We start from the raw sequence: 23,725 nt of genomic DNA on the forward strand, positions 1-23,725 counted from the left end.
CTCACTCAAGAAAACTTGCTTTTCCAGGGTTTTGTGCCTGCTGCCATGCTTCACCGTGGCACCTAACAAGGCGCTCGCCCCTTTGGCTTTTTCTGGCTGCTCTCTGTGGAAATTCCAGAGACCACGACAGAGATAGGCTGAGGAGAGCGCAGAGACAACACTCACAGACGCGCCAGATGCCCCACAACTACGCGAGGGCAACCACAGGGAGCAGACCCCCACGACCCACTCTCGCGAGAGCAGCTCAGAAGCCTCGCGAGAGCTGAGCAGACCCCTCCCACTCCTACCTCAGGGGAAGTGCTCGGCCCCAGCTATTTTCCCATTTCCCGCCGTTGCGCGAGGAGTCGTCGGGAGCCAACCAGGTAACGGCGCGCGCGGTCTGTACCGCCGCCGCCTGGTAACGGCCGCTCCCGGGACCGGTTCCGCTGTCGGGCCACGAGCGGAGTCTCCCCTTCACCCGGCCCCGAGTTCCGCGGGACACGTTGCGGACGCTGTCCCTCCTCTTGCCGGCAGCCCCCGGGGTGTGGGGTTGTGCGCCGCGCTTGCCCGTTCGCTCCGTTTCGGTGGCTCCCGCCGGCATTGGTGCCGCCTGGGAGAAGGGGTGTGTGGGACATGCCCGACCTCTCCTTCGCTGTCCGAGCTCCTGGGTGTGACAGAAGCCTGGCGGGAAGCTGAGGCGCGGGTACTTGTTCCCGGCTGGAGAGCTGTCGCTCATGCGCTGGTCTATGGCAGCGTTTCTCAGAGCATCCCGGCGTATCTTGAGACGAGTGAGTTTTCTGTGCCGTGCTTGTGCAAAGGAAAAGGAAAGAAAAGGAAAGTAGGTACAGGAGAGTTAAGTTTATAGGAGCAGCTGGTGCTCACGGTTTTTGGTGGGGGTCAGGGGTTCAGGAGGCTTTGTGCTCTCCAGAGTCGCAGAGAGAGAATGTGTTCCTGTCAGCGAAGCATAAATAGCGTCAGTGCTTTATCAGTGGTAGCCGCCAGTGCTGCTGAAGCTGTGTGTGGAAAGGCAGTCGTTTATGGAGCCGTGCGAAGTGTTATGCCGGAGGGAGTTGGTGGTTGGAAGAAAGGGGAAGTTGAAATATTTGGGTTGTCCTGTGAAAGGGTTATCGGGAGGATAGGAGCAAAGCCCCGTCTAAGAGCGGCCCTGCTTCCTGCCTGCCGACAGCAGCGGGGTGTTCGGGAGAGGGGCTGGCATTGTGCTTCCCTCCCTCCTCAGAGACCTTCCAGCTCTCTTCCTGCCTGCAACTGTCAGCTCAGGTGTTCTGTTTCACCTAAGGACTGGAAAATCATCCTTAGGACTGGAGACTGAGTTGAGGAGCTGACACCACTGAATGGCTGACACCACTGAATGCCTTTTACACCTGTGTGACTACTCAAACTTGTCAAAGGCTCTATGTGAACTCTTGCGGGGGCCCTCTATTTGAAGGAGGTTGAGCGCCTGTTGAAAGCAGTGTGAAAGCATTTTGGGATGCTGAAGTAGGTGAAACTTAGGAAAATGCTCTTCCCCCCCCCCCCCCTTTTCTATTCAATTGATGTACTAATTCTTTGCGGAAACTCTGAACAACTTCTCTACGTTTTATTTTTTTTTCTTCGTCATCTTTGGAGAAGAAAAAAAGAACCAAACCAAAAACACTAGGAGAGCCATTACTAATTCTAGAGTCAGCCTCCCTTTTCTTGACAATGATACCTCTGACATACTGAAATCTAAGACAGTGAGAGCAAGTTTGTTATTTTCGCTGCCCTCAAAGGAAAAACATGGTCTCTCAGATATCTGTGTTGAAGGCAGAAAAAGAAGAGTTTAGAAGGCATTCCTAATGTCACTAGGCAACTGGTTCCATAGAGAAGCAGCATTGTAACATGACTTAATGTGAGTGCGCACAAAGTGGAGCACTTCAGCTGTGAAGATGCAGGCAAATTACTGTTTGGCTTCCACTTGAGAATTGTAGCCATTGCTAATTTGGAAAGGTAATTTTATTTTCTACCAAGGACTTACCTTAGTGTAAGTAAGAGACTAACTTACTTGGAACCAGGTGCTGAAATAGGAGCTGAGTTTTCTATGGACAGAGTGTGTTAAAGCAAACATGAAGCTACTGAATGATTACGGAATACTGTCAGCTCCATTTAAGTATCCTTATACTGTAGAAAATGCACAGTTCAAGTGTTCCTGTGTTGTTGAGAATATGCCTTTGTTCTGTTTATTCCGTTATTTTTATTCCATTTTAAATACAGCCATACTGAAAGAAAAGTGACTCACTTAAGGCTGTGCACAGAGATATGAGAAAGAAGACTGGAACTAAGGCCTCCACACTCTATACCACATCACTGACCACTGAACTAAACATTTTATTATGGTGAATATAGAGGACCAGCTAAACCAGTAGCTGCACTCAGATATTCTGAGTTGCTTGAAGGCCCTCAAGATGGGGAATGCAGCTTCTTGACTAATTGTAGACCTTCTGTCATCTAAGCTACAACCATAACTTGTGCCTCAAAAATTTGAGAGGCAATTGGTCTTTTTATTTATATAGACATTGTGGTTTGCCTCCTTGGGCTGCTGCTTTAGGAAAAGCACAAAATAGCTTAAGATTTCTTTTTCTTATTATAATTTATATTACAGGGTAATTACAGAGGGAGCTACATCCAACTGGTAATAACACTGTCACAGTTCAAAAGCGTTTGTTTAAAATTGACCACATAAAAATGGGAATTATTACTATTACTAGGAAAACACTAAGAAAAACTTAGTTTCACACACAGGGAACTGAAGGTCAGAGAGATTACTTGAGTATTTCAGTAGTGGACACCCAGTGACAATTCAGTTGAATCTTCCGTTGGCTCAGACACAGATCTAAGTACTATGCTTCCCCTGTGCTTTGCCTGAGGGCATCGTCTGTGCTAAGAAACACTTCAAATAAGAATTGTGTATCAGATTGTTCTGAAATGTGGAGGCAGTCAGGCTTTTAAAACAGCTGTCTGACCTTGATAGTTCTCAAATACTAATGTTTTGGAGATCTATGAATTTTGAGATTACTCCTTAAATCCTTTTCACCAGGGAGTGGGAATCATTCTGGTGTAGAATCACAAAGACCTGAAGGGGGTGTGAGCTTTTCTTTGCAGAAGGATGTCATTTTAATCCATGTTTGTGTAAAGGATATATATACACAAATGCACCTCTGGTTAAACTTCTGACAAATGTTTTTGATCACAGCCATGGAAGCATGGGTTACTTTTGAAAATCAGAGTTTCTGTTTAAATGTAGCTTTATATAGGAAAAGAATAAAGACTCCCAGGCACCTTCATTTAATTTTTAGAGTTGGTTTGAGGGGGAGTATTCTTTTAGTTTATAATTACTTGTAGCAGAATTCTTAGCATCTTCCAGATGTTCAGGGTGACTGTCAGTGTGTAAGTACAACTTGACAAGGCTAGGCAGTAAACTTTGTGTTTAATCAATGGCTGCAAGTTATACTCTGATAAATGCAAAAGTAAGCGCTGTCGATCTGTCATTACAGGCATACAACTGTCTTCAGAAACAGCTTTATAACTATGTAATTTAAGACTTAAAGTGTGAGAGTGAGCCAGTTCTGCAGATAAGTCAACGAAGTTGGGAGCAGAAAAGAGCAAGATGAATGCATCTGGAGTAAGCTGTGGGAGCCCTAGTTCTGCAGAACCTACAGGAGATTTCTTCAAGGAATTATGGTCCAAACTGAAAGAATGTCATGATAAAGAAGTACAAGGTAAATTGTTAATGTTTGGGTTCACAGAACTCTTTCTTACCCCAGGGAAACTTTGAACCAGAGTACTAAATAGATTTTTAATGTCCTACGTTACATGGAAAGTTGGACTGGATGACTGCAAACAACTCTTACAGATTTACAGCCTAAACCTGGCTTAGTGGGACTAAACTGTCAATGATTATAAATGATTTGCTAGGTTGTCCTGGGCTCAGGAATGAGCAAGCAGCTGCCTGATTCTGAGTTACTGGCTGGGCTTAAATCGTGACATAGGTCAGGGAAGAAAAAGTAACACAATGTTACATGCTATCTGTGTTTGCTTGGGAAATATTTAAATACTACTTTAATGAATTATGATTCAAAGTTTCCAAATCAATTTATTCAGTGGATTTATTGTTTCTTTTACATTTAGGTTTAGTTACTTCAGATACGTTAAAATGGTTTGCATTGTTGATTTCCCGTAATTTACACAAAATACCACTGCAGGTTAATATTACTGAAGTGAAAATTATTTCTTCAGTTTTTAGTGTTCTAAATTTTCTCAGCAAAACTTGTGATAGTTGCTTATTCTTTTGTTGTATTTTATAACCTGTGATTTCAGTTTTACTATGAATTGACTGTTAATGTCTTTATTCTTCAGCAGTGCAAGAAATTAACAATCAAAGATGAATTATACACTGTATGTGTGTATTCTTATTGTTTTATAAGTAGTGTTCATAAAATGTTTTGCTCTAAATCCATTGTAAGAAGTTAACGTTTTGTTCTGTTAAGTTTCATGATCCATTCTTTTGGATGGAGTTAGGACAGTATTTGACTGAAAATTCCAACGAGCATATCCTTATGCATGAAATAATTTATATTAGGTTGGAATAAAGGCAGGTTAGTTTTGTGAATTTAGAGCTTTATTCATGCAAGTGGACCTTTGTAGCTAGACCATTCCAGTGGCTTTCTGTTTCCTACCAGCCTCAAAACGATTCGAGGTCTGTCCATTTGGGTCTAGTTATATTATCCTGTCCCAGTTTCAAAAGCTGGAAGGGGGGGGGGGATGGGAGGCCTTTTATAATATATAGAAGTTCCATACCTTCCATCAAAAGTCTTGATTCAACAATTTGTAACATTGGGCCTTGACACTTTGTGTTAGTAACTTAAAACAAAAACCAGCCAAACAAAAAATCTTTCAGTTTGGCAACTGAAAGGAAAAATGTCCCAGATAGTAGCATTTTGTTACTTGGAGAAAAAAAGTATGTGTAAAGACTTTAAATATAATTTTATATTGTGTCCCAAAACACAAAAAAGAATCTTCTTTATTTTTATTACTTTTTTCTTTTTATTTAATTCTTGGTGGTTCTTTTCAGAGTGGGTGTGATGTCAACTGCAGATAAATGTGGAAGTACAGACAGAATGGGATCTGGCAATCTGTGGCATGTCTGAACAACAAAAACTGAACAGACAAAAAGCTCTAATGTAGAGGGTAATGTTAAGTGACCCCTTCTCTAATTTCTTGGGATGTGCAGCATGTGATTTTTCAAGTTTTGGTTTTCATTATGCAATTGAAGATGCTCTTTAGAATGCATTCTGGGTGTGGCCATATAATTTTGCCACTAGGCAATCTTTTTCATGCCTAGCCCTTTGTCAGTATGTCCCGCACTATGTTAGGTAAAATTAGGTCTTCCATGATAACATCAAAGGCATGCCTGAAGGATAGTTAATTTTTTCAAAAGGTGGGGATCCTCTTATAGAAAATGGTACTGGGAGATATTTTAGAAACATCAAACACAGGCTTGCCTGGACTTTGCTTGTTTCTGAAGTCTATAAATAAGAATTAAAATTGACTCATGAGTTTCCAATCTAAATGTCAGCAAAATTTGTTTTAAAGATGGTGGAAGGTGGATTAAGGGAAAGTTAGTTGAAGTACAAGCTTTTTGCATGTACGATGCACAGTGTACTGAACAACGTGATGGTGGAATTCTAATTATGTATTACAAATCCATGAAAAGTAGCATTTATAACAGGTGAGCTTGAAATGGTGAAGCATTTTATGCAAGTTACAATATTTATAGATCTATAGAATATAGACTAGAGAATACTTCAAACTCATAGAGTTTGAAATGGGTTTGATAGAATCTTTATATTACTGTATTGCAGAGTGTGTATTTTTCCACCATGTTAACTAAACAAACCCAGCTGCTTATTCTTTTAATATGATTGGTAGACTTTCCAAAGATGTTGGGCATGGTTAATGCCAGTTGGCTTTTTGTGAATTCAGAAGTCCTCAGCAACTCAGCAAAGTAGTTATTAAAACTGTATTTACTCTTATTTTCTAGCTGTGGATTGTGTTGGATACTTGCATAGTGCTTACAAATTAGCAAGGAATTAAATTATGGTGTTTATAAAGTTTCTACTCAAAATAATTACATGGATACTTGTTGCATGTGGGTCTTAACCAACATAGTTCCAGACTATGAATTGAAGCCTAAAGTTCTATACTAAAAATAAACATATTTCAGCATAGAAACATGAGGAGAGTTTTGTGTATAAGAAGTGGCCTATTTTTTTCCAGTAATTTCTTTCCTCTGAAAAGCAGAAGTTATCAATAGGGAAAAACCTCTAGTCATAGAAGCAGAGAAAATTGAGGAACACAATCTTGGTGATAGATTGCTATAGGAAAGGAAATGGCTGGATGTTCCTCAAAAGTAAATAATTATAGAAGACAGGGCTGGAAGGGATCTTAGGAGGTCATCTAGTCCATCTCTATACCCTTAGGGTAGGATTATGTCTGTGTCATTGCTGACAGAAGCTTGTCCAACCCATTCTGAGAAAACTTCAGCTGTAAAGACACTGCAGTCTTCCTAGGCACTGTCAGTTTTAAGAAAGTGCATTTAATGCATTTGAAAATCCATCAGAATGGAAATTGTCATAGCCATTAACTGAAATATTACAGGTACATAGTCTAATCAAGTTGCAAGTTTCATAAAAGTGTTGTGCGTGTAATTACTCTGCCTAATGATAGCTTGAAAGTCTACATTAATTTAATGGGGACAGTGTGTCATTTACTAAAGCACTTAAAAACTTTATGTGAAGTAGATTTATATAGTCTGCAGCTTATCTGTTCTGTAGAAATATTGTGTAAAATATAAAATTGAATTGTGAATGTACATAGTGTAGTTCCACATAAGTTTATAAGCTCACTAATGTGTTAAATAAGGAAACCTGAAAAAGCTAAGCTCTTGAAGTATGCTTAAAACCTCTCAGTGCTGTGGAAAAGCAAAAAACAGATATTACACCTGATGTAGAAATTCAATGCTCTTGGTTAAATGTAGCGAGCTGGTTTCCTGCCTTCTCATTGCAGTCATTTGAATTAAGAAAAAAATGCAGCCTTTAAGTAACTACTTTGGTTCCTCCTGAATTCAGGTGAGAGGGGAGATAGTGTTACCTGTAGCACAGTACTGGGCCTTTTGAGCGCTGCCTCTTCAATTTGTGGCTCAGGTTGCCAATGTTACAAGCCTAAATACTTGCTGAACAGACTACCTGTTCATACAGGAGATGCATTGTTGTGCAGCTTCATTCCTTCAGATGGGCGTGGAGCAGTATTAAAGCACGCTTTATAGGGGTTATAATTGCAGATGCCTAATTGACTTGATGAATAGCAGCTACTTAAGAAAAATAAACCCTCTTTCTATGCTGATCTGCATGATAGAATGCAATATCTCACAGGTGCTGAATATTGAAGAGATAAAAGAAATCTTGCTATATTTCTTAAGAACTGTTTTGTTGGATTATTTTAAGTAGTCTCTGTGCATTTTTATCTCATTGTCTCACTGGCACCTTGTCTGTGGCACGGGTTCGCTGAGGCTCTGGCCGGTCTGACTGTTATACGTTACATAGCCTGAAGAGTGAACCTTCTCCAGCAAGTAGTTTTTCCCTTTGAACTGTTCCCAGTTGAGAGTGGTTGGAAAAGAAAAATTTCTGTTAGCTGCCTTAACCTACATTTTCTATAGTGTGGGTATGTGTTTTGGTTTAAACTCAAAATTGTCAGAAGTTTTCTTTAAAAGTGCTTTTGTTTCGTAAGTTTATCCTATTATCCTAAATGAGTAATGCTTACAACTTTTCCATAGTTTGAAGAAAATATGGCCTTGTGGAAAAATAGTTACAGTACTTTCTTATGTCATACAAAAATTTCTGTTATGTTTGTATTTAAGAAGATGTTATACCATTGGAGTCTGATAATTTCTGATCATTTATTTAGAATAGGAATGGCCAGCTTGTGTAGGGATAGTATCATAAATTTCATAGCACTTCATCCCACTTGTTAAGCTGTGCTGTACTTAAAGCACCTTTATCTTCCTGTCCCTGCACACATATGCATGCGCTCAAAACCATGCAAGCAGATAGGCTGGACTGCTGTCTAGCCCCTGGGCTCTCAGCTGGCCACTCCTGCCAAGAGCATCAGTTGTATTTGCAAACCTTTCTACTTCCTCATGGAACAGATGTTTATGAGTGTGTGGGCTGTAGTGGGAGAAAGGCCACAGATGAAATATCATTCCTCAGTTCACCCTAAAATGTTCCAAAATAGCTTTCACTGAGAGGGTCTGGTAGCACACCTCCAAGAGTATGTTAGCCTTTGTGTTTTAAAGCCTCCAATCGTGCATTTTGTAATGTTTCCTTTGTGTGTATACATTGTAATACATCTTTCAATTCAGTGGTTGGGTGCTACATTTCAAGTGTAGTGTTACGCATGTGGATACAGAACACTTCATGCTACTTACGTAGTCGTAGTCAATGAAAATATATTGACAGTGCCTAGTATTCATGTGTGTTTTTTTTACAAAGGTGGTTTTATGCCTATTTAAGTGGGAATCTGCATGTTTGTTTAAGAAGTCTCTACTTCCTAGATATCATAATAGCTGTACGTGTTTTCAAGATCCTGTAGAACATGCTCAAGAAATCCAGAACGAATCATTTTCTTGCTCTTTTGCAGATGTCATTGGCAAAAGGAGAGTTGGTTTATTGTTTCATTATTGTTACTCTTTTTTTTTTTTTTTAATCAGATTTCTATAACATGTATTTTCTTTTTTTCTACTTTTCAGGCTTACAACTGAAAATATCTAAGTTGAAAAAGGAAAGATGCTTGTAAGTACTCACCCTAATGATCTAATTTATTAACCAAGCCATAATTCTTGTAAGATCAATTAAGGTTTTATGGATTATTCCTTCAGATGTACTGCTGCTGGTGTTAACCTGTTGTATTGTGAATTGCTTCCATTCCTGAAATCTTAAATTGATCAGTTAATGTTCTAAGTGATGAATATTATCCCTGATGTGACAGAACACATACCAAATGGCTTAATTGTTGTTGGAATCTTTCTACAATTACCACATTGTTGATACAGTAATGCTACATAGGAGGTCTTGTTCTCCTTGGAGCATCTGAATACCTGAGGTTTAGTATTTCAGATCTGGTAATCAGCTGACAATGAGCGCCTTATTTTGTATCCCACTTCAGCAGTGGAGCTAATGACTTGTAAATGCTAGGTCAGAGACTGTTCATTATACACAGTGCCTTCATAGCCAAAAATGTCTGTCATGTTTAGCAGGTGCACTGATGGGAGTAGGAGGTAGGTGGAAGGCACGGAGTATTAGCATATGTGAATTTATTTATTTGCACTTAACTGAATGCCATAGAATGACTTAAAGGTAGCTTGAGAAAATATTTTTAAATTTGATATTTTCTGCCTTCTGTAAGTTGCATAAACTGAAAAAAAAGTGGTTTTGTTTGTTTTTTATTGCCATAAGCATCAGAAAAATACAGGCTGCTTTAGTCAAACTTCAAATTTGGCTGTACTTCATTAATGAACTAAGGTAGCTTAACTTTAACACTGTCCTCCTCAAGTGAAAGCACAAGTCCTTAGTGGTCCCTGATGCTGTTTGCATGTAATTGTTTTATATGTTGCATATGCAGCTGAAAAGGACCATATTCATCTGGGTGGTAGTATAGAAAAATAAAATATCTTTACTTAAATTTCAGAATTAATATGTCTGATTGTACACTGGAGGCTCACAGCTGTCCCATTCACTTTATGACCCATGATTGTTAATTTCTTGTCTTAGTGTATATTCCAGTAATATGAAAATGTGTTTTACTTAATGTGTTTTAAAGGGGTAGTGCCAACTTAAAAATATGCCTGTGTAAAATAATTGTATCGACAAATTAGTAAATATGTTTTTGTTTCCTGTTGTGTGTGTGCTTAGCTTTTTGTGAGCCAATTTCGTGGCTTCCTCAAATTATCCATCACAGGCACACTGAGAACAAATACTTGCTTTCATAGAGTATACAAAGGTTTCCATGGTAAAAGGAAGAACTGCGAATTGATTTTCTGATATTAGTCATTGTAATGTTACAGAGATTCAGCTGTTTAACTTTTACTGAAAGTTAATTTCCTCACAGAAAAAAATTGTGTCCTTGTTGCTCATACCTTCTTTCTAACTTTAAGTGGTGATCTGATTATTAAAATGAAGGGGAGTTAAAATTGAGAAGTTAATGTTGCTGCTTTTTCCTTGGCTCTTTTGAGGACGAAATGTTCTTCATTAACTGAATAGTCATGGCTTTTAGAGAAAGCACTTTATCCAATATCTTCTGTTTCTGAGGTTCTTGAAAGAAAGTTCTCTATGTTCATATTATGGGAATCCACGTTCTGCGGACTCTGAGAATTGCTTCTTGAGGAACTAAATCTCTAATGGCTTGTGAGGTTTACAAACCTACTGTGGTTTGCCACACTGCAAGATTCACTCACTGTTAAGTCAAGGTCAAAACAACCAGATTGTGAAAGCCCCCAGTTAGCTTCTCAGCAATTCTGCAACACAGTAAAATAAGAAAAGTGCTTGACCTTATGTTCCCTGGAATTGTTGCTTGAATACGGTTAGCTTTTATGTCTTGAGTGTCATCAACCTAATTTTTGTCCTGAGAAAAATCAAATTTAGCTCAGATGAGTTAGAAACTGGCTGCTGCTTTCTTAACTCAGAACATTTCTAAGCTACCATTAGTCAGAAACACTTTCTTAGTTTATCTTCAACTTAGTATTTGTGCTTACAATAATTACATTTCCCAAGAATAAGAAAGAAACATGCTAGATAGAATTCTGTATTGAAAAACTAATATCTGTAATTTAACTATTTGGGTTTTTTATATCTGTATTTTTAACTATTTATTATTTTATTTAACACAAAATAACCTTGAGATTTTTTTTTTTTTTTCTCTATTTGATTTTAGGGATGCAGAGAGGCTTGAAGAGTTTTATACTAAGAACCAACAGCTCAGAGAACAGCAAAAAGCACTTCATGACACTATCAAGGTTTTAGAAGACAGGTGAAGTAGTACCTTTTAGCTTTTGGGTTTGTTGTGGTTTGCTCTTGCAAAGTATCCAGAGCTACTCTGTAAGTTGGATGGTTTATTTTTATTTTGTTGTTTTGTTTGTCTCTTTCCGTTTTGGTGGTGGTTTTGTTGTTTTGGTTTTGGTTTTAGTAAACTAGACCCTTTCCAGTACAATCCAAATGGCATGAGATGTAGAATAAAGCGCAGAATTCTGTAAACTGTATTATACCATTTGAAACTCATGAAATAACTAGGAATATCACTATGAAATCGTTCAGATATGAGGGGGTCTTTTTTACCAGTTGTCTGTTCTACGTAATTTAATAGCAGGTTTTGTCTTTTCCTTTCTTTTGGACTTAGACATTCTGATCACCTTTTGACAGTCTGCCTTTCTCTTTTATGTTCCTGTTTAATCTGGTATAGCAAAGCAAAACCAATAGATGTGAAATTACAGTGCATTTTTTTCATCTTTAAAAATTATACTTGTTTTGGAAAGTGTATGTTGAATTTGCTACTAACGGGTCTCAGAAGCTTTGTGGGACCAAGAGACCATTACATTGTAAATTATTTTCCCATATGCCTGTGTTATTCTAAATTTTAGAGCCATGATACTCAAATTTTGCTTTGAATTCTGTTTTTCTGTGACAGGCATTAGGGATAAATTTGTAACTCTGCAGGTAATAAACTTTCACACCACAGAGGCAGAGAGACATTTGCAGAGTGAGTGGACTTTTCAAATCCCTTAGCAGATGAAATACTTGCATTGTGGAAAACAAAAAGAGTATTTGAAGTGGTTTAATACAAGGAGATGATAATAACATGTTTATTACACAGTCAGATAAACTAGTATGAAGAGGCATTTCAGTGTTTTACTCTTTCCATAATTCCACAATGCTAAAATACCCATAAACCAGGATGTCTTTAACTTCCAGTGTTAACTGTGGAATTGGAAATGCGAGTTTTGGTAAGTTTTGGTTTGTTTTAATTTTATGTTGTTATTTATTTATTTTATACTTCATGTGCTAGCAGCAGCAATGCAGAACTCTTCACTAATTGATCTCTTATTTATCAGGCAAAAGAGAATCTGATTTTCACTTCGGTAATACCGCTAGCTTTTTGATTTGTACCAGAAATACACTTCAGTTATCACCTGGAAAATGAACACTCATTTCATTGCATGAATGAATGTATCATGATGGAGTGATCCATAGCAAGCCCTTTTTTGATAGCAGATATGCTTTAAACAGCTGATCTGAACTATTATAAACAGCAGAGGCAATGCCTCACCTGGACTTCTGGATCCACTTCTGATCATTGGTGTCTAGATAAAGGATTTTGTATTTGCTTAATATTTGTTACAGTGTGAACTTACTGTTTGTCCTTTTTATTTGATTGCTTTGTTTAATGACAGAGATATATCTGTCTTAGATGAAGTAGAAATCATATTTACTGGAATAATTTGCTTATGTCTATTTGCTTGAATTAATAACGAATGATGATTAATATCTTGCCGTGTTCTTAGTAGGACATATCACAAGGGCTTTCACTGGCAAGGTGTAGCATGCTCCACTTTATTAAATAAGGTAATGCATGTTGGGTGAGAAGTATTCAGTACCTACAGCCATTTATGCAAACATTGAAGCATGTAGTATTAGGTCATTCTGAAATCTCAAAATACTGCTATGTCAACATACAAAACCACAGTACTTAGGAGTGTTCTACATTGTTGTCAGAAATTTTCTGGTTTTCATTGTTCAAAAGGCCAGGTAAGTGGGTGTGCTTCATGTATGGCAGTATTTTCTTAATGGAGGGACTCTTTTCTGTTTAATTTTATTGTAGGTTAAGAGCGGGATTATGTGATCGTTGTGCTGTAACTGAAGAACATATGAGAAAGAAGCAGCAAGAGTTTGAAAATATCCGGCAGCAGAATCTTAAACTTATCACTGAACTCAGTGAGTTTTATCCACAAGTCCCAAGACAAAACACACTATTTTGTAAACTAGTTCTTTGTGAATTTGATATAATTTATGTATGGTGTAAGCCCAAGAAGTTCATTTGGGGGGATGCTTAACTCTACAGCCTGAAAATATTCCACATACCAATTACTAGTCTTTTGACCCACTGTCTTAGATTGAAGTGTTGATACTGAAAGCAAACTGAGGTGGAAAATCTTACAGTGTAAAGTGGCTACTTTAGGTAAAATGTGGCTGCTTCTGTTTATTCCTAGGGCTAAGGCAGAGAATGAGAGGCAGAGAAGAGAATTTGGTGGCCTTCTATGATGGGGCTACAGAGCTGATGGACAGGGGTAGAGCAGTTGATGTCATCTACCTGGACTTCTGCAAAGCATTCAACACTGTCCCACACAAAATCCTTGTCTCTAAATTGGAGAGACATCAATTTGATAGGTGGACCACTTGGTGGATAAAGAACTGGCTGGATGGCCGCACGCACGCCAAGAGTTGTAGTCAATGGCTCAATGTCCAGCTGGAGACCGGTAACGAGTGGTGTCCCTCAGGGATCAGTGTTGGGACCGGTCTTGTTCAACATCTTTGTTGCTGATATGGACAGTGGGATTGAGTGCGCCCTCAGCAAGTTTGCCAATGACACCAAGCTGTGTGGTTTGGTTGAAACGCTGGAGGGAAAGAATGCCATCCAGAGGGACCTTGACACTCCTGCGAGGTGGGCTGATGCCAACCTCATGAAGTTTAACCATGGCAAGTGCAAGGTCCTACACCTGGGTTGGGACAATCCCAGGCAGAGCTACAGGTTGGGCAGAGAAGAGATTCAGAGCAGCCCTGTGGAGAAGGACTTGGGGGTGTTGATCGGTGAGAATCTTAATATGATCCAGCAGCGTGTGCTCGCAGCCCAGAAAGCCAACCATATCCTGGGCTGCATCAAAAGGAGCGTGACCAGCAGGTCAGAGTATTGTGTGCAGTTCTGGTGTCCTCAACTTAAAAAGGACATGGAACTGTTGGAACAAGTCCAGAGGAGGGCCACGAGGATGATCAGGGGACTGGAGCACCTCCCATATGAAGATAGGCTGAGAAAGTTGGGGCTGTTCAGCCTGGAGAAGAGAAGGCTGCGTGGAGACCTCATAGCAGCCTTCCAGTCTCTGAAGGGGGGCTATAAGGATGCTGGGAAGGGACTCTTCATTAGGGACTGTAGTGACAGGACAAGGGGTAATGGATTAAAACTTAAACAGGGGAAGTTTAGATTGGATATAAAGAAGAAGTTCTTTATTGTAAGGGTGGTGAGGCACTGGAATGGGTTGCCCAAGGAAGTTGTGAATGCTCGATCCCTGGCAGTGTTCAAGGCCAGGTTGGACAGAGCCTTGGGTGACATGGTTTAGTATGAGGTGCCCCTGCCCATGGTAGGGGGGCTGGAACTCTATGATCTTAAAGTCCTTTCCAGCCCTAACTGTTCTATGATTCTGTGATTGATTGCTAGTTTTCCTAAGGAAACTTTGACTTCAGAAGTAACTGTTGATCAGAAAGTAGCAAGTTCAAACAAGTGTTACCTGGGTCCAGCTAGGATCATGTAGTTGGTCTTGGTGTTTAACTGCAGTAAACCCATACCCTTCACATAACCTTCTGAAGCCACAGAAGAGTTGCTTTACACCAGGTATCTTGTAGCCAGCTCATTTTAAAATCAGGAAATATGTATGGGACAGGAAAAAAAACCACCTGTTTGCTGTAGGTGACATGAAGGCAGGGCACAAGAAATCCCTTTATAAAAGGGTTTGAAAGATTGGGATTGGTTGTATAAAGTGCTAAATAATATAGGGCAGAATTTTAAATTATTAATGGTATTTTTACCATTGATTATTTTGTATCATTTAGTTGTCTTACTTGAACAAGAACAAGCAGACATTCAGCAAGATCTCAAATATGGGAAATGCCAGACACACAAAGTAGCTTTTCAGTGCTTTATTTAATTGTAAAAATATTAGATTCTTTACTAATATAAAGTAATTTTTTTCAAGGGCTTTTAATGTAGGATATTTAAATAAAAATATTCTGAATCCTTGAGTTTAATGATTAACAACAAAGAGAGTACAGCCAATCTTTAATTGAAACCCTGAGCCTTGAAAATCAAGGTGAGGCCAGTTAGGTACAAATCTTGATCACTCTCTGATAGAGCAGTAGTCTTCCATGGGTTTGCCTTAAGTTCTATATGACAATTCATGTTTCCTGCAACCAGCAAAAAAGGTCAGTCAGGAATAATCCAGAGGTAAAATATAAAAAAAAAAAAAACCAACAAACAAAATACCCCAAACAACCAAAAAAACCACAAGAGAAGGAAAATAAAAGTGAACCAGAGAAGTTGGGAGCTATCATTATGTTAGTTTGAGACAATGTGGAAGAAAGGCTAAAGATGATGCAGTAAGCTTCTGTGAAGTACAGCCTGAATAAATTGGAAATTAAGAAAAGTAAAGTAGAAAAAAATCTGACCAGTCTCTCTTAAATTCCAAAACATTTTACTGATTTTTAAGAAATTGGTTTTTTTTTCCTGTTCTCTCCAACTGTCTGGTTGCTGCAGTGGCTAAAACCAAATTCTGAATACTTTATACTATGTAGGCTGTCTTCAGCCTAAGGAAGCAGTTTTTTCCATGGAGCTGAGTGAGCAATTAATTCATCTTTACAACACAGTCTCACTCGTATGGACATAGACAAAAGTAACTAATGATGGTGCAGAACTAGTATTATGATCCGGTAGTTGTGATACTTTTATGTTTTCCAACACATTATTTTACAACCTTTTTAATGACTAGCTTGAAAATTAATTTTGGTAAGCCACAGAGAGGGTGTGTGGTATGATGTTACAGAATTGGTTCTGTTTCCTTAAAGGACCTGACAAAATTATATGTGATATATACCATGTTAACATGTGTGCATTGATTTTTATTTTTTTTCTCCTTTCTTTTTTTCAATATAAATTGCAGTGAATGAAAAAAACAACTTACAGGATGAAAATAAAAAGATAACTGAACAATTCCAGCAGTTACAGAAGGAATTGGAGTAAGTTTTGAGGGTTTTTTGGATATTCCCCTTCCTCCCTCCATTTCTCACTAGTAATGCCTGGGAATATAAATGTCTAAAAAACTTGAAATTTTTTTCTTTTCTTTTCTTTTTTAATAGGTTGTGAAAAGGTAGTCTACTGCCACTACAACAACATAAAACTAGCATCTTTGTGTTGTGCAGATTTTTTTGCTTTCTTTTAACTGTGCATCTTTGTTTAAACCAAGAGAAATTTGTCATAGAAATTCAGTTTGACTTGATTGTTTGAGATGGTTTTAGTCACAGTGCATAGCAAAGACTTATGTCTCATTCTCCTATTCCTCTGTTGACTTTTTACCAATTCCTTTCTCCTAGGTTAAGGCTTTAGAAAAGTAGTTTTGCAGCTAGGCAAAAAAAAAAAAAAAAAAATCAGGATCTTATAATAAAATTTTTAAATAAACTTCTTTTCAAAAGAAAAAGTAAATTTCAAAAGAGAACCATAAAAATAATGAGCTACAAATTGAGTGTCAAGTTGTAATCATATCAGATAACAAGAGTATGCCAAATAGTGGTGTGGTTAATGTGCTAATATGGTGCACTGTGCAAGGCAGAGGTAGCATTCCTTTCTTGTATACCTATGGTTTGACATCATTTTACCTGAGTTTTGACAATCTGAACAAGTTGTGTACGTGCATGGGAGGAATGGGACAGGATGTGTGGACTTGCTCTGTCAGGCTTTGTCTGCATGTCCTCTTTAATTGTCTTTGTCAGAAAGTTTTGATAGAGGAGTAAAACGGCTTAGAGTTTAGTTCAAAATGACCACGGTCCTATTGCTTTGTATTTCTTGTTTGCACCTTAATAATCCTTTTTTTATGCATTTAATTTTCTCAGATTTAACATATTTCATGAGCCTATGAGTACTCTTTTTTAATACCAAGTAGTAACAAATTCCTATGTTCTTCCCAATGTATGATTTTATAGAATCCTCTATAAAATGGAGTTCTATGAAATTCTAGAACTGAATTATCTGGGTCTTTATCAGATGAGGAGTTCATTATCCATGGGTGGAAACATTAAGTTTCAGTTAAATGTTTCCATGATTCAGAAATTATTTATTGCATCTATATGGTGTATGTATAAATTTGCAAAGTAACTGAATAAATATATTGGTTTGCAGTTTGTTTTGATTTGTTTCTTAAGGTATTGTTCATAGATGATGCTGAGTTTCCGTGCTTTTTTTGTAAATATGCCAGGAGAGAGGAATTATGAAAGGACACAATAGAATTCATCAAGACTTCAGAACAGCAGTGCATCAGTGTTTGTCATTAAGTGTTCAAAGTTAGTCATGGTAAAAAGCCCGACTGCAAAAATGCTCTTTTCTCTCAAGCCAGGCAGCTTTCTACAGTTTTCCATTAACTTATTTTATATAAGATCTTGTGGTTCATTTCAGTGCAAGCAGAAATATATCTGTATTTCCTTCTCTTCCCTTAGATCAAAATCTTACATCCTTCTCTTTGTAGTTAGGAAATGGTCTTTCAGCCTAAGTTTTCTCATGAGAGTCATATGGAAAAGTGTTACTGCAGAAAGATGACCAAGCAAGCCAAGTTAGATTTCCTTGTGGTTTTCCTTTTATTGTCACTTCTATTTCTCACTACCACCTCAATAAGGCAGGTAGCAATGCCCTTATTAAGTACTAAAAATACTTGTATTTAAATTATAAGAGCTGAAATTAATGCCTTTTTGTTGTTGCTTCTTTGCTGTGTCTAGCTAAATCTTTTGGAGAGCAAAGATAAAGTTACTTGTTGCGCTAACTTTTATATACTGACTCTGCAAGATGCTGTTAGAGCTCACAGCATGACAGAAAATAAACTTCATAACTCATGTTTTACGTTACTCGCTTTATGTGGTTTATATTGCTTTTTACACTCCTCTCTAAAGACCTTTGTGAGGTAAGAGGTAATAGCCAATGTTTTGGAGGAGGATTGCTCTTGAATGTAGTGCTGTTTGTTACTATGTAAAATTGACAAAAAGCTTTTGTATTTAAGACAGTATTCTTGGGGTATGCAGGAACTTCCATACAGGGGGAAAAACACTAGCTCACCCATTTCAGTGTTGTTTCATTCAAGTAGCACAAGCTTCTGAGGACAAGCTAGAAATTCTACAGTTCCTAGTTTCTTCCTGGGAAAAAGTCTTCCATAGTGCAGTAATTAAATGTTAACTTAAAATGTGAAGAGCTGGGGGGTTGTATGCTGTTCTTGGGTGTGATGGGGCAATTGTGAATTTGTTGTTTAATGTGTCTAAAACCTGGGTTCTAGTACTTTTTTAATCTCTGATATTACTGAGATGGCTGTATTTTCTAAACTGGTTCTTACTTCAGCCATATGATTAGCCTGTTCCCTGAGATGAAAGCTCTTCATCTTGCTGACTTGGGGTTTTATTTGACCACCCAATTTTGTCTCTAGGGAGCGAAAGCAGCAAGAAATGGAATTAGAAGAAGGAGTCATTCCAGATTCTCCAGTTCCGACTTCTTCGTTCTCTGTGGTTAGTCGTATGAGAAGAAAAAGAGAGAATAGGCACATCCGATACACAGAACATACGCACACAGACTTGGAACTTGCAGAAAGCAACAGTGGTATGAGTATTGTATTTTATATTTTTTAATTAACTTTAGAAATACTTCTTTTAAGGGCTACGGAAAAAGATGATGTATAAATTTGATTGCAAAGGTAACATTTTTCCAACTCTTATCTCTGCTGTAAATGCAAACTTGGGTTTGACTGTGTGTGCAGCTGTCACCACCTAGTGGGGAGTGACATGTTCTCCCGCATTCAGCAATTATTCTGCCATTAAAGGAATACTGCTGAGACTAGATGCCTGGTTCTAGCAGCTACATAATCTTTCTTTTGTTATTACTGATACACTTGCATTTGTTTTGTGTCAAAGTCCAGAAGTATTGTGCACACTTAATTTCCAAAATTTGTCTTGTAATAGCTCTCACAAATATAAAAGATATTTTTTTGTGAAAGAAGGGGGCTTGTGCTTGTGTTTTAAAGATAGACGGGAAAGATGCTAAACAATTCAGGTGCTCTTAATATGTTATCATGTGGAATTTAAAAGTGTTTTAAATAATACATAAATACATCTAAATATGAGTCTTGACTAAAAGCCTCTGTCCAAAAGTAAAAATAGCACAACTGTGGGATGAAGGGAGTGGGTTTGTTATTTATGCCTTTTGTTTTGCATATGCAACTTCAGTGCTATGAGTAGTTTCTCCTTTCTAAGCATACCTGTCTCTCTCCATTTTCTAGAAAAAAATAAAATTAAAAAAATCAGCTACTAAATGAAACTGAAGATAAATATGTAAGAAATGGTGTAAATACCAATCACAGATAATGGCTGTGGAAAGCTCTTGGTGTCCAGATAGAAAAGACAACATGACACAGAGCTGGTCATGATTCAAATCTCAGGTTTTTCATCTTTTCACTACCTTAGTTGATACATAAAATTATTCCCTTGGATGGTTTGCTCTGTAATAGTTTTGTTGCCATATTAACAAGACAAATATAGATTGAATGCATACTTTTTATGTGGTCAGTACAGAAAGTGATGTAATTACGTGTCAGTATCATTTTATGGCTGACTGGGCTCGTGCTTGTGAGAGAAAGGATTAATATGTAATATTTATGACTAATTTGTCATAGTGATACCTCAGAATAAAACCAAACAGATGTGCTTAAATTACTGGATCTACTGACATATCAAAACCTCGTGTTCAGGTGCTTTTAAGGTCAGGATCATGGTCTGTATCTACACGAAATTATCACAGCAAGAATACCCAGTTTCACCATGTGAAAATGTTTCTGCATCTTCTAGAGACTGGAAAAATTCCACTGTATTCCACACAAGTGAACAGTCCCCACAGAGAAGAGATACTTGTGGCAGACACCTGCGATGCAGAACTGTCCCCTATACCAAGTAAGTGTATTAGTAGATTTAGTTTTAGTTCCATTCAAAATAAGGCAAAAATGCTGTAAAACTGAGGGTTCATCAATAACTGAGGGTTCATCTCTTTAAACAAGGAGCTAGAATAAGGATTTTGGGGTTAATCACAAAATTGCTGTTGAAATGCCTATCTTGTAGTGCCTCTGTGTATGCCACTAGGTAGGTGGCATAGCATGAGGGCTCAGTCAAGAAATAAAGAAGCTCAGTGCAGCTCTTACTGCAGATATGTTAGGTAACTTACCCAATTGTCTTACTTTTGATTTTCCAACTGTAAAGGAGATAAAATATTTAAAGAATTGAACTTACTGTCTGACATGAATATGTGATGTTTAGAAATGCTACTATTTATTTTTCCCTTTTTTGTGAATTAATACAAGTCATATGTCCTTGTCCATACCAAGTTCTTTGACAAGAACTTTTTGCATCCCTGATTTCTTTTTCTGTGAAGTGCTTAACTGTAAATGACTGCAAGAATCAGCATTTTAGAATAATTTGTGAAAGTTTGGGTTATGGTTCTTGTACATTCCTTCCCTCATAGTACCTTGCCCTGGTTTAATAAACTGAAGTAATGTTAAACCCCTGAAAGAAAGGAAACTCATCTATTTGTTTTCCTAATAAAAACACAAGAATAATAATTATAACTGTCACCTAGGAAATATGCAACACAAGCATTTTACTACAAATATACATTATCATTGTTCTACATGCTTTTCTCGGACTATTTGTGCCCTAGGAGTTTGAAAAGCAACTTTTACATTGACTTGTCTTTGTATTTTAAGTTTGGGAAGCTGTATACAACTTGGAAACATATTTCTCTGATGAAATAGCAGTCTGTTCTCTTTAGAAATTCTTCTGCCCCCCTTCTCAACTTCTCACTTCAGGTTCAATTTTTATCTGACACAAGTCAAACCCAGGACACTAGATTTGTGATCTTTTTAGTTCTGTGTTAGCACCATCTGTGTGAGTAGAGTAAGATACTATATGTGACTTACTGTGAACTTATTTCTACTCATAAAGATAAACCAAGGATGGGAGGCTATCCTGTTCCAAAGCCATCTTTTAACTTGGCTGCAGTAGTTGCAGAAACAATTGGACTTGCTGTTCAAGAGGAATCTGTAAGTAGTATTCCTAAATGTCTTACATAATCTGCTTTTTATGCCAGTTCTTTTCAAACCCAGTATTTTTCTCTTTTGCATTATGGGGAGGAGGGTAGGGGTGCAGTTCCTGTTGCATATACAACTTTCAAGTTTAATTAAGACAGTGGACTAAATCCTTTGGTCTGCCCAACTCCCTTTGTGCAATAATTGAGTCTAACACACTAAAAAAGATTATTTGGTTATGAGACTGTTTGGTGACTCAGGTGAGATTACTTGATTGGTAACTACAATGAGAATGATAGTATGCAGACTGAGGGGGTTTTGTGTCTGTGTGTATTTGATGCTGATTTTTTTAAATATAAATTTCTCTAAGATTTCTGTAAAGTTGATCAAAATTTCAGTTATCATTTAACATTTTTTTTCAGAGTTTTGAATGGTTCAATTTGGATGGGTTTTCGTGGTGTTTGTGTGCACACCTAACATATTTCTAATTTTTAATTCTAATAGCTTCTCACACTTCCTTTCTTTGTTTTCCTTCACCACTTGCAAGGAGTCTCAAAGTGTACTGAGTCCTCCCCGCACTAATACTGTTATGAGCCAGGCCCCAGAGAGCATGCAGTGTGAAGACTCAAGAAAACATCCAGTTTCTGAATCAAGAAATGATGGCAACAATTTAGGGTGTGTTTCCACTTGGTTCTAATAATACTGTTTTAAGCAGGCTTATATGAAGTTCTGGTTTTAGTAGAATTTAAAACCTTACAGCAGTTTGCTTTAAAGGTACAGACATGAAAATAAGTATTTTCATATTGTAGAGGCTTCTTTCAAGTAAATAACATTAGAAGCAAAAAACTGATAGAATGCAAAACTTTATAGAGTTTTATTTCATTCTCAGACTGATGAATCAGGCTTTCCATGTACACATTCCCTCACTCACCTCTTGTTACTCTGAGGTGTCTTCTGAGGCCTGTAAGCCTGGGAGTAAGAGGCCTGGAGTGGAGGTAGGAAAATTATCGTAAAACCTTTCTGCTGACTAGATGTCATACTAGTTGACAAGTTGCCTTTCCCACTCTCCTCAGGATGTTGTGGTCTAAACTGAAAACATTTTTAGTCCCTATTTGTCATCTTAAATGTATGTTTTATTGATGACACGTAAAAAGCAGCATACCTGAAAGAAGCTTGCATATTTTTCCTTTACTTGCAGAAGCTTTGAGAATCTTCTATCATGGTTATAAGATCCGTACAAGAACCTAGATAGACTGCTGTCACAACCATTCTCACTTCCTTCCAAGTAACTGCATTGAAAGGGGGTCCTCTGGTAGAAGGGATTCCTAGGCAAGTTTAATACTGTCCTTGGTTCCCAGTTGAATGTGGAACAGCATTTCATACCATACTAAAATGAAGGACAGGGTCTGTGATTTGTTTGCCTTTTACAGCTCTAAGTGCAGCAATACTTACTTCTAGACCAAAAATTTCCCTTTTATTTTTCCTTCTCTTTCAGTTAATACTAGCAACACTGACAGTTTCAAAGCAGATCACTGATAGGATACACAAAAGTTAGAAGTTTCCTGTTTTCTCCTCCCAGCCCCCTGTGTACACCAGAAAAAAATAATTTTATCTTTCATTGTATTCAGTCTTTCAGAACCATCTCAGAACACTCCACCACATGTTGACTGGGATTCTCGAGTAGCTTCTCCTGTTTTTGGAGCTTCTAGTAATGTGAAGAACAACTCAAGTACAAGTCATGCCCCCTGTATTTTAGATTCAGGATTGAAGCCTAATCTCAAAAGCAACCTCTTCAACAATCCTTCTAGTTCCAGATCTCATAAAAGTAGATCAAAATCTGAAGATGTTGCTTTTGTTGCACCACTGAATCTTGGAACAGAAATCAACTCTATTATCAGCCAGGCCTCTATGAATAGGCAAATAGTTGTGAAAAAGAATACTAGTGAGGTTGTAACCTGTGTTGGAAACACCTGTGCAGCTAAGAATGAGGTGATTAGGAGTGATTTCCTTATCGTACACCAGAAGCAGCTAGAAGGCAGGTGTGCTAAGAGGAAGAAAACTGACGATGAGCATGCAGTTAGCTGTGAAAAAACATCCTTCAACAAAGAGAACTCTGTGCCCTTTCAATCAGATGTTCATCGTATCAATGGGGAGCATACAGTTGATAAGCCCTTGGATCTATCTGATCGTTTCTCTGGAGTTCGTTGTCAAGAGAAAAAACAAGGAATTGAGGACACCTGTAAAAATAGACTGAAACAGGTGACTCTGCATGACATTTTTTCACACCTGGGGAAGCCCATGCCTGAAGGTTCTTCATCAATTCCAAATGCCATCAGTGAGAACTGTTTGTTTGGCAGAAATTTACAAGAGGGATCCCATGTACAAGAGCCAATGCTGGGAAAAACATTCCCAGATAAGAAAAACCAGATGCAAATGAAAGAAATAGTTCCTCCCTTCAAAATTGTGCCACTGCCAAGTTCTGCAGAGACAGAGGAACTTTTTGATGATGTGAAGGTAAGCTATTCT

The 23,725-nt window shown here is 37.9% G+C and overlaps 1 protein-coding gene across 3 annotated transcripts in view; it reads left to right on the top strand.

Annotated features, from left to right (window-relative positions):
• The first annotated feature begins 306 nt into the window (after positions 1-306).
• Positions 307-23,725, top strand: part of RBBP8 (RB binding protein 8, endonuclease) — a 36,482-nt gene continuing 13,063 nt past the window's right edge. Inside the window, exons 1-11 of one of the 3 annotated variants that reach the window (XM_057397609.1) lie at positions 307-362; positions 3,510-3,734; positions 8,819-8,861; positions 10,999-11,094; positions 12,940-13,052; positions 16,043-16,118; positions 18,560-18,729; positions 19,971-20,072; positions 21,117-21,214; positions 21,747-21,874; positions 22,828-23,713. In XM_057397609.1, the coding sequence (XP_057253592.1) occupies positions 3,623-3,734; positions 8,819-8,861; positions 10,999-11,094; positions 12,940-13,052; positions 16,043-16,118; positions 18,560-18,729; positions 19,971-20,072; positions 21,117-21,214; positions 21,747-21,874; positions 22,828-23,713 (1,824 nt within the window). In that variant the 5' untranslated portion in view covers positions 307-362; positions 3,510-3,622. Of the gene's footprint in view, positions 363-476; positions 768-1,369; positions 1,477-3,509; positions 3,735-8,818; positions 8,862-10,998; positions 11,095-12,939; positions 13,053-16,042; positions 16,119-18,559; positions 18,730-19,970; positions 20,073-21,116; positions 21,215-21,746; positions 21,875-22,827; positions 23,714-23,725 lie in introns of those variants that run through there. The other 2 variants (XM_057397607.1, XM_057397608.1) reach the window with 2 other exon arrangements.

Source organism: Pezoporus wallicus, unplaced genomic scaffold (genome assembly GCF_028554395.1).
Source record: "Pezoporus wallicus isolate ANWC-B61680 ecotype Strahan unplaced genomic scaffold, APGP_CSIRO_Pwel_v1 contig_227, whole genome shotgun sequence".
Lineage (NCBI taxonomy): Eukaryota > Metazoa > Chordata > Aves > Psittaciformes > Psittacidae > Pezoporus > Pezoporus wallicus.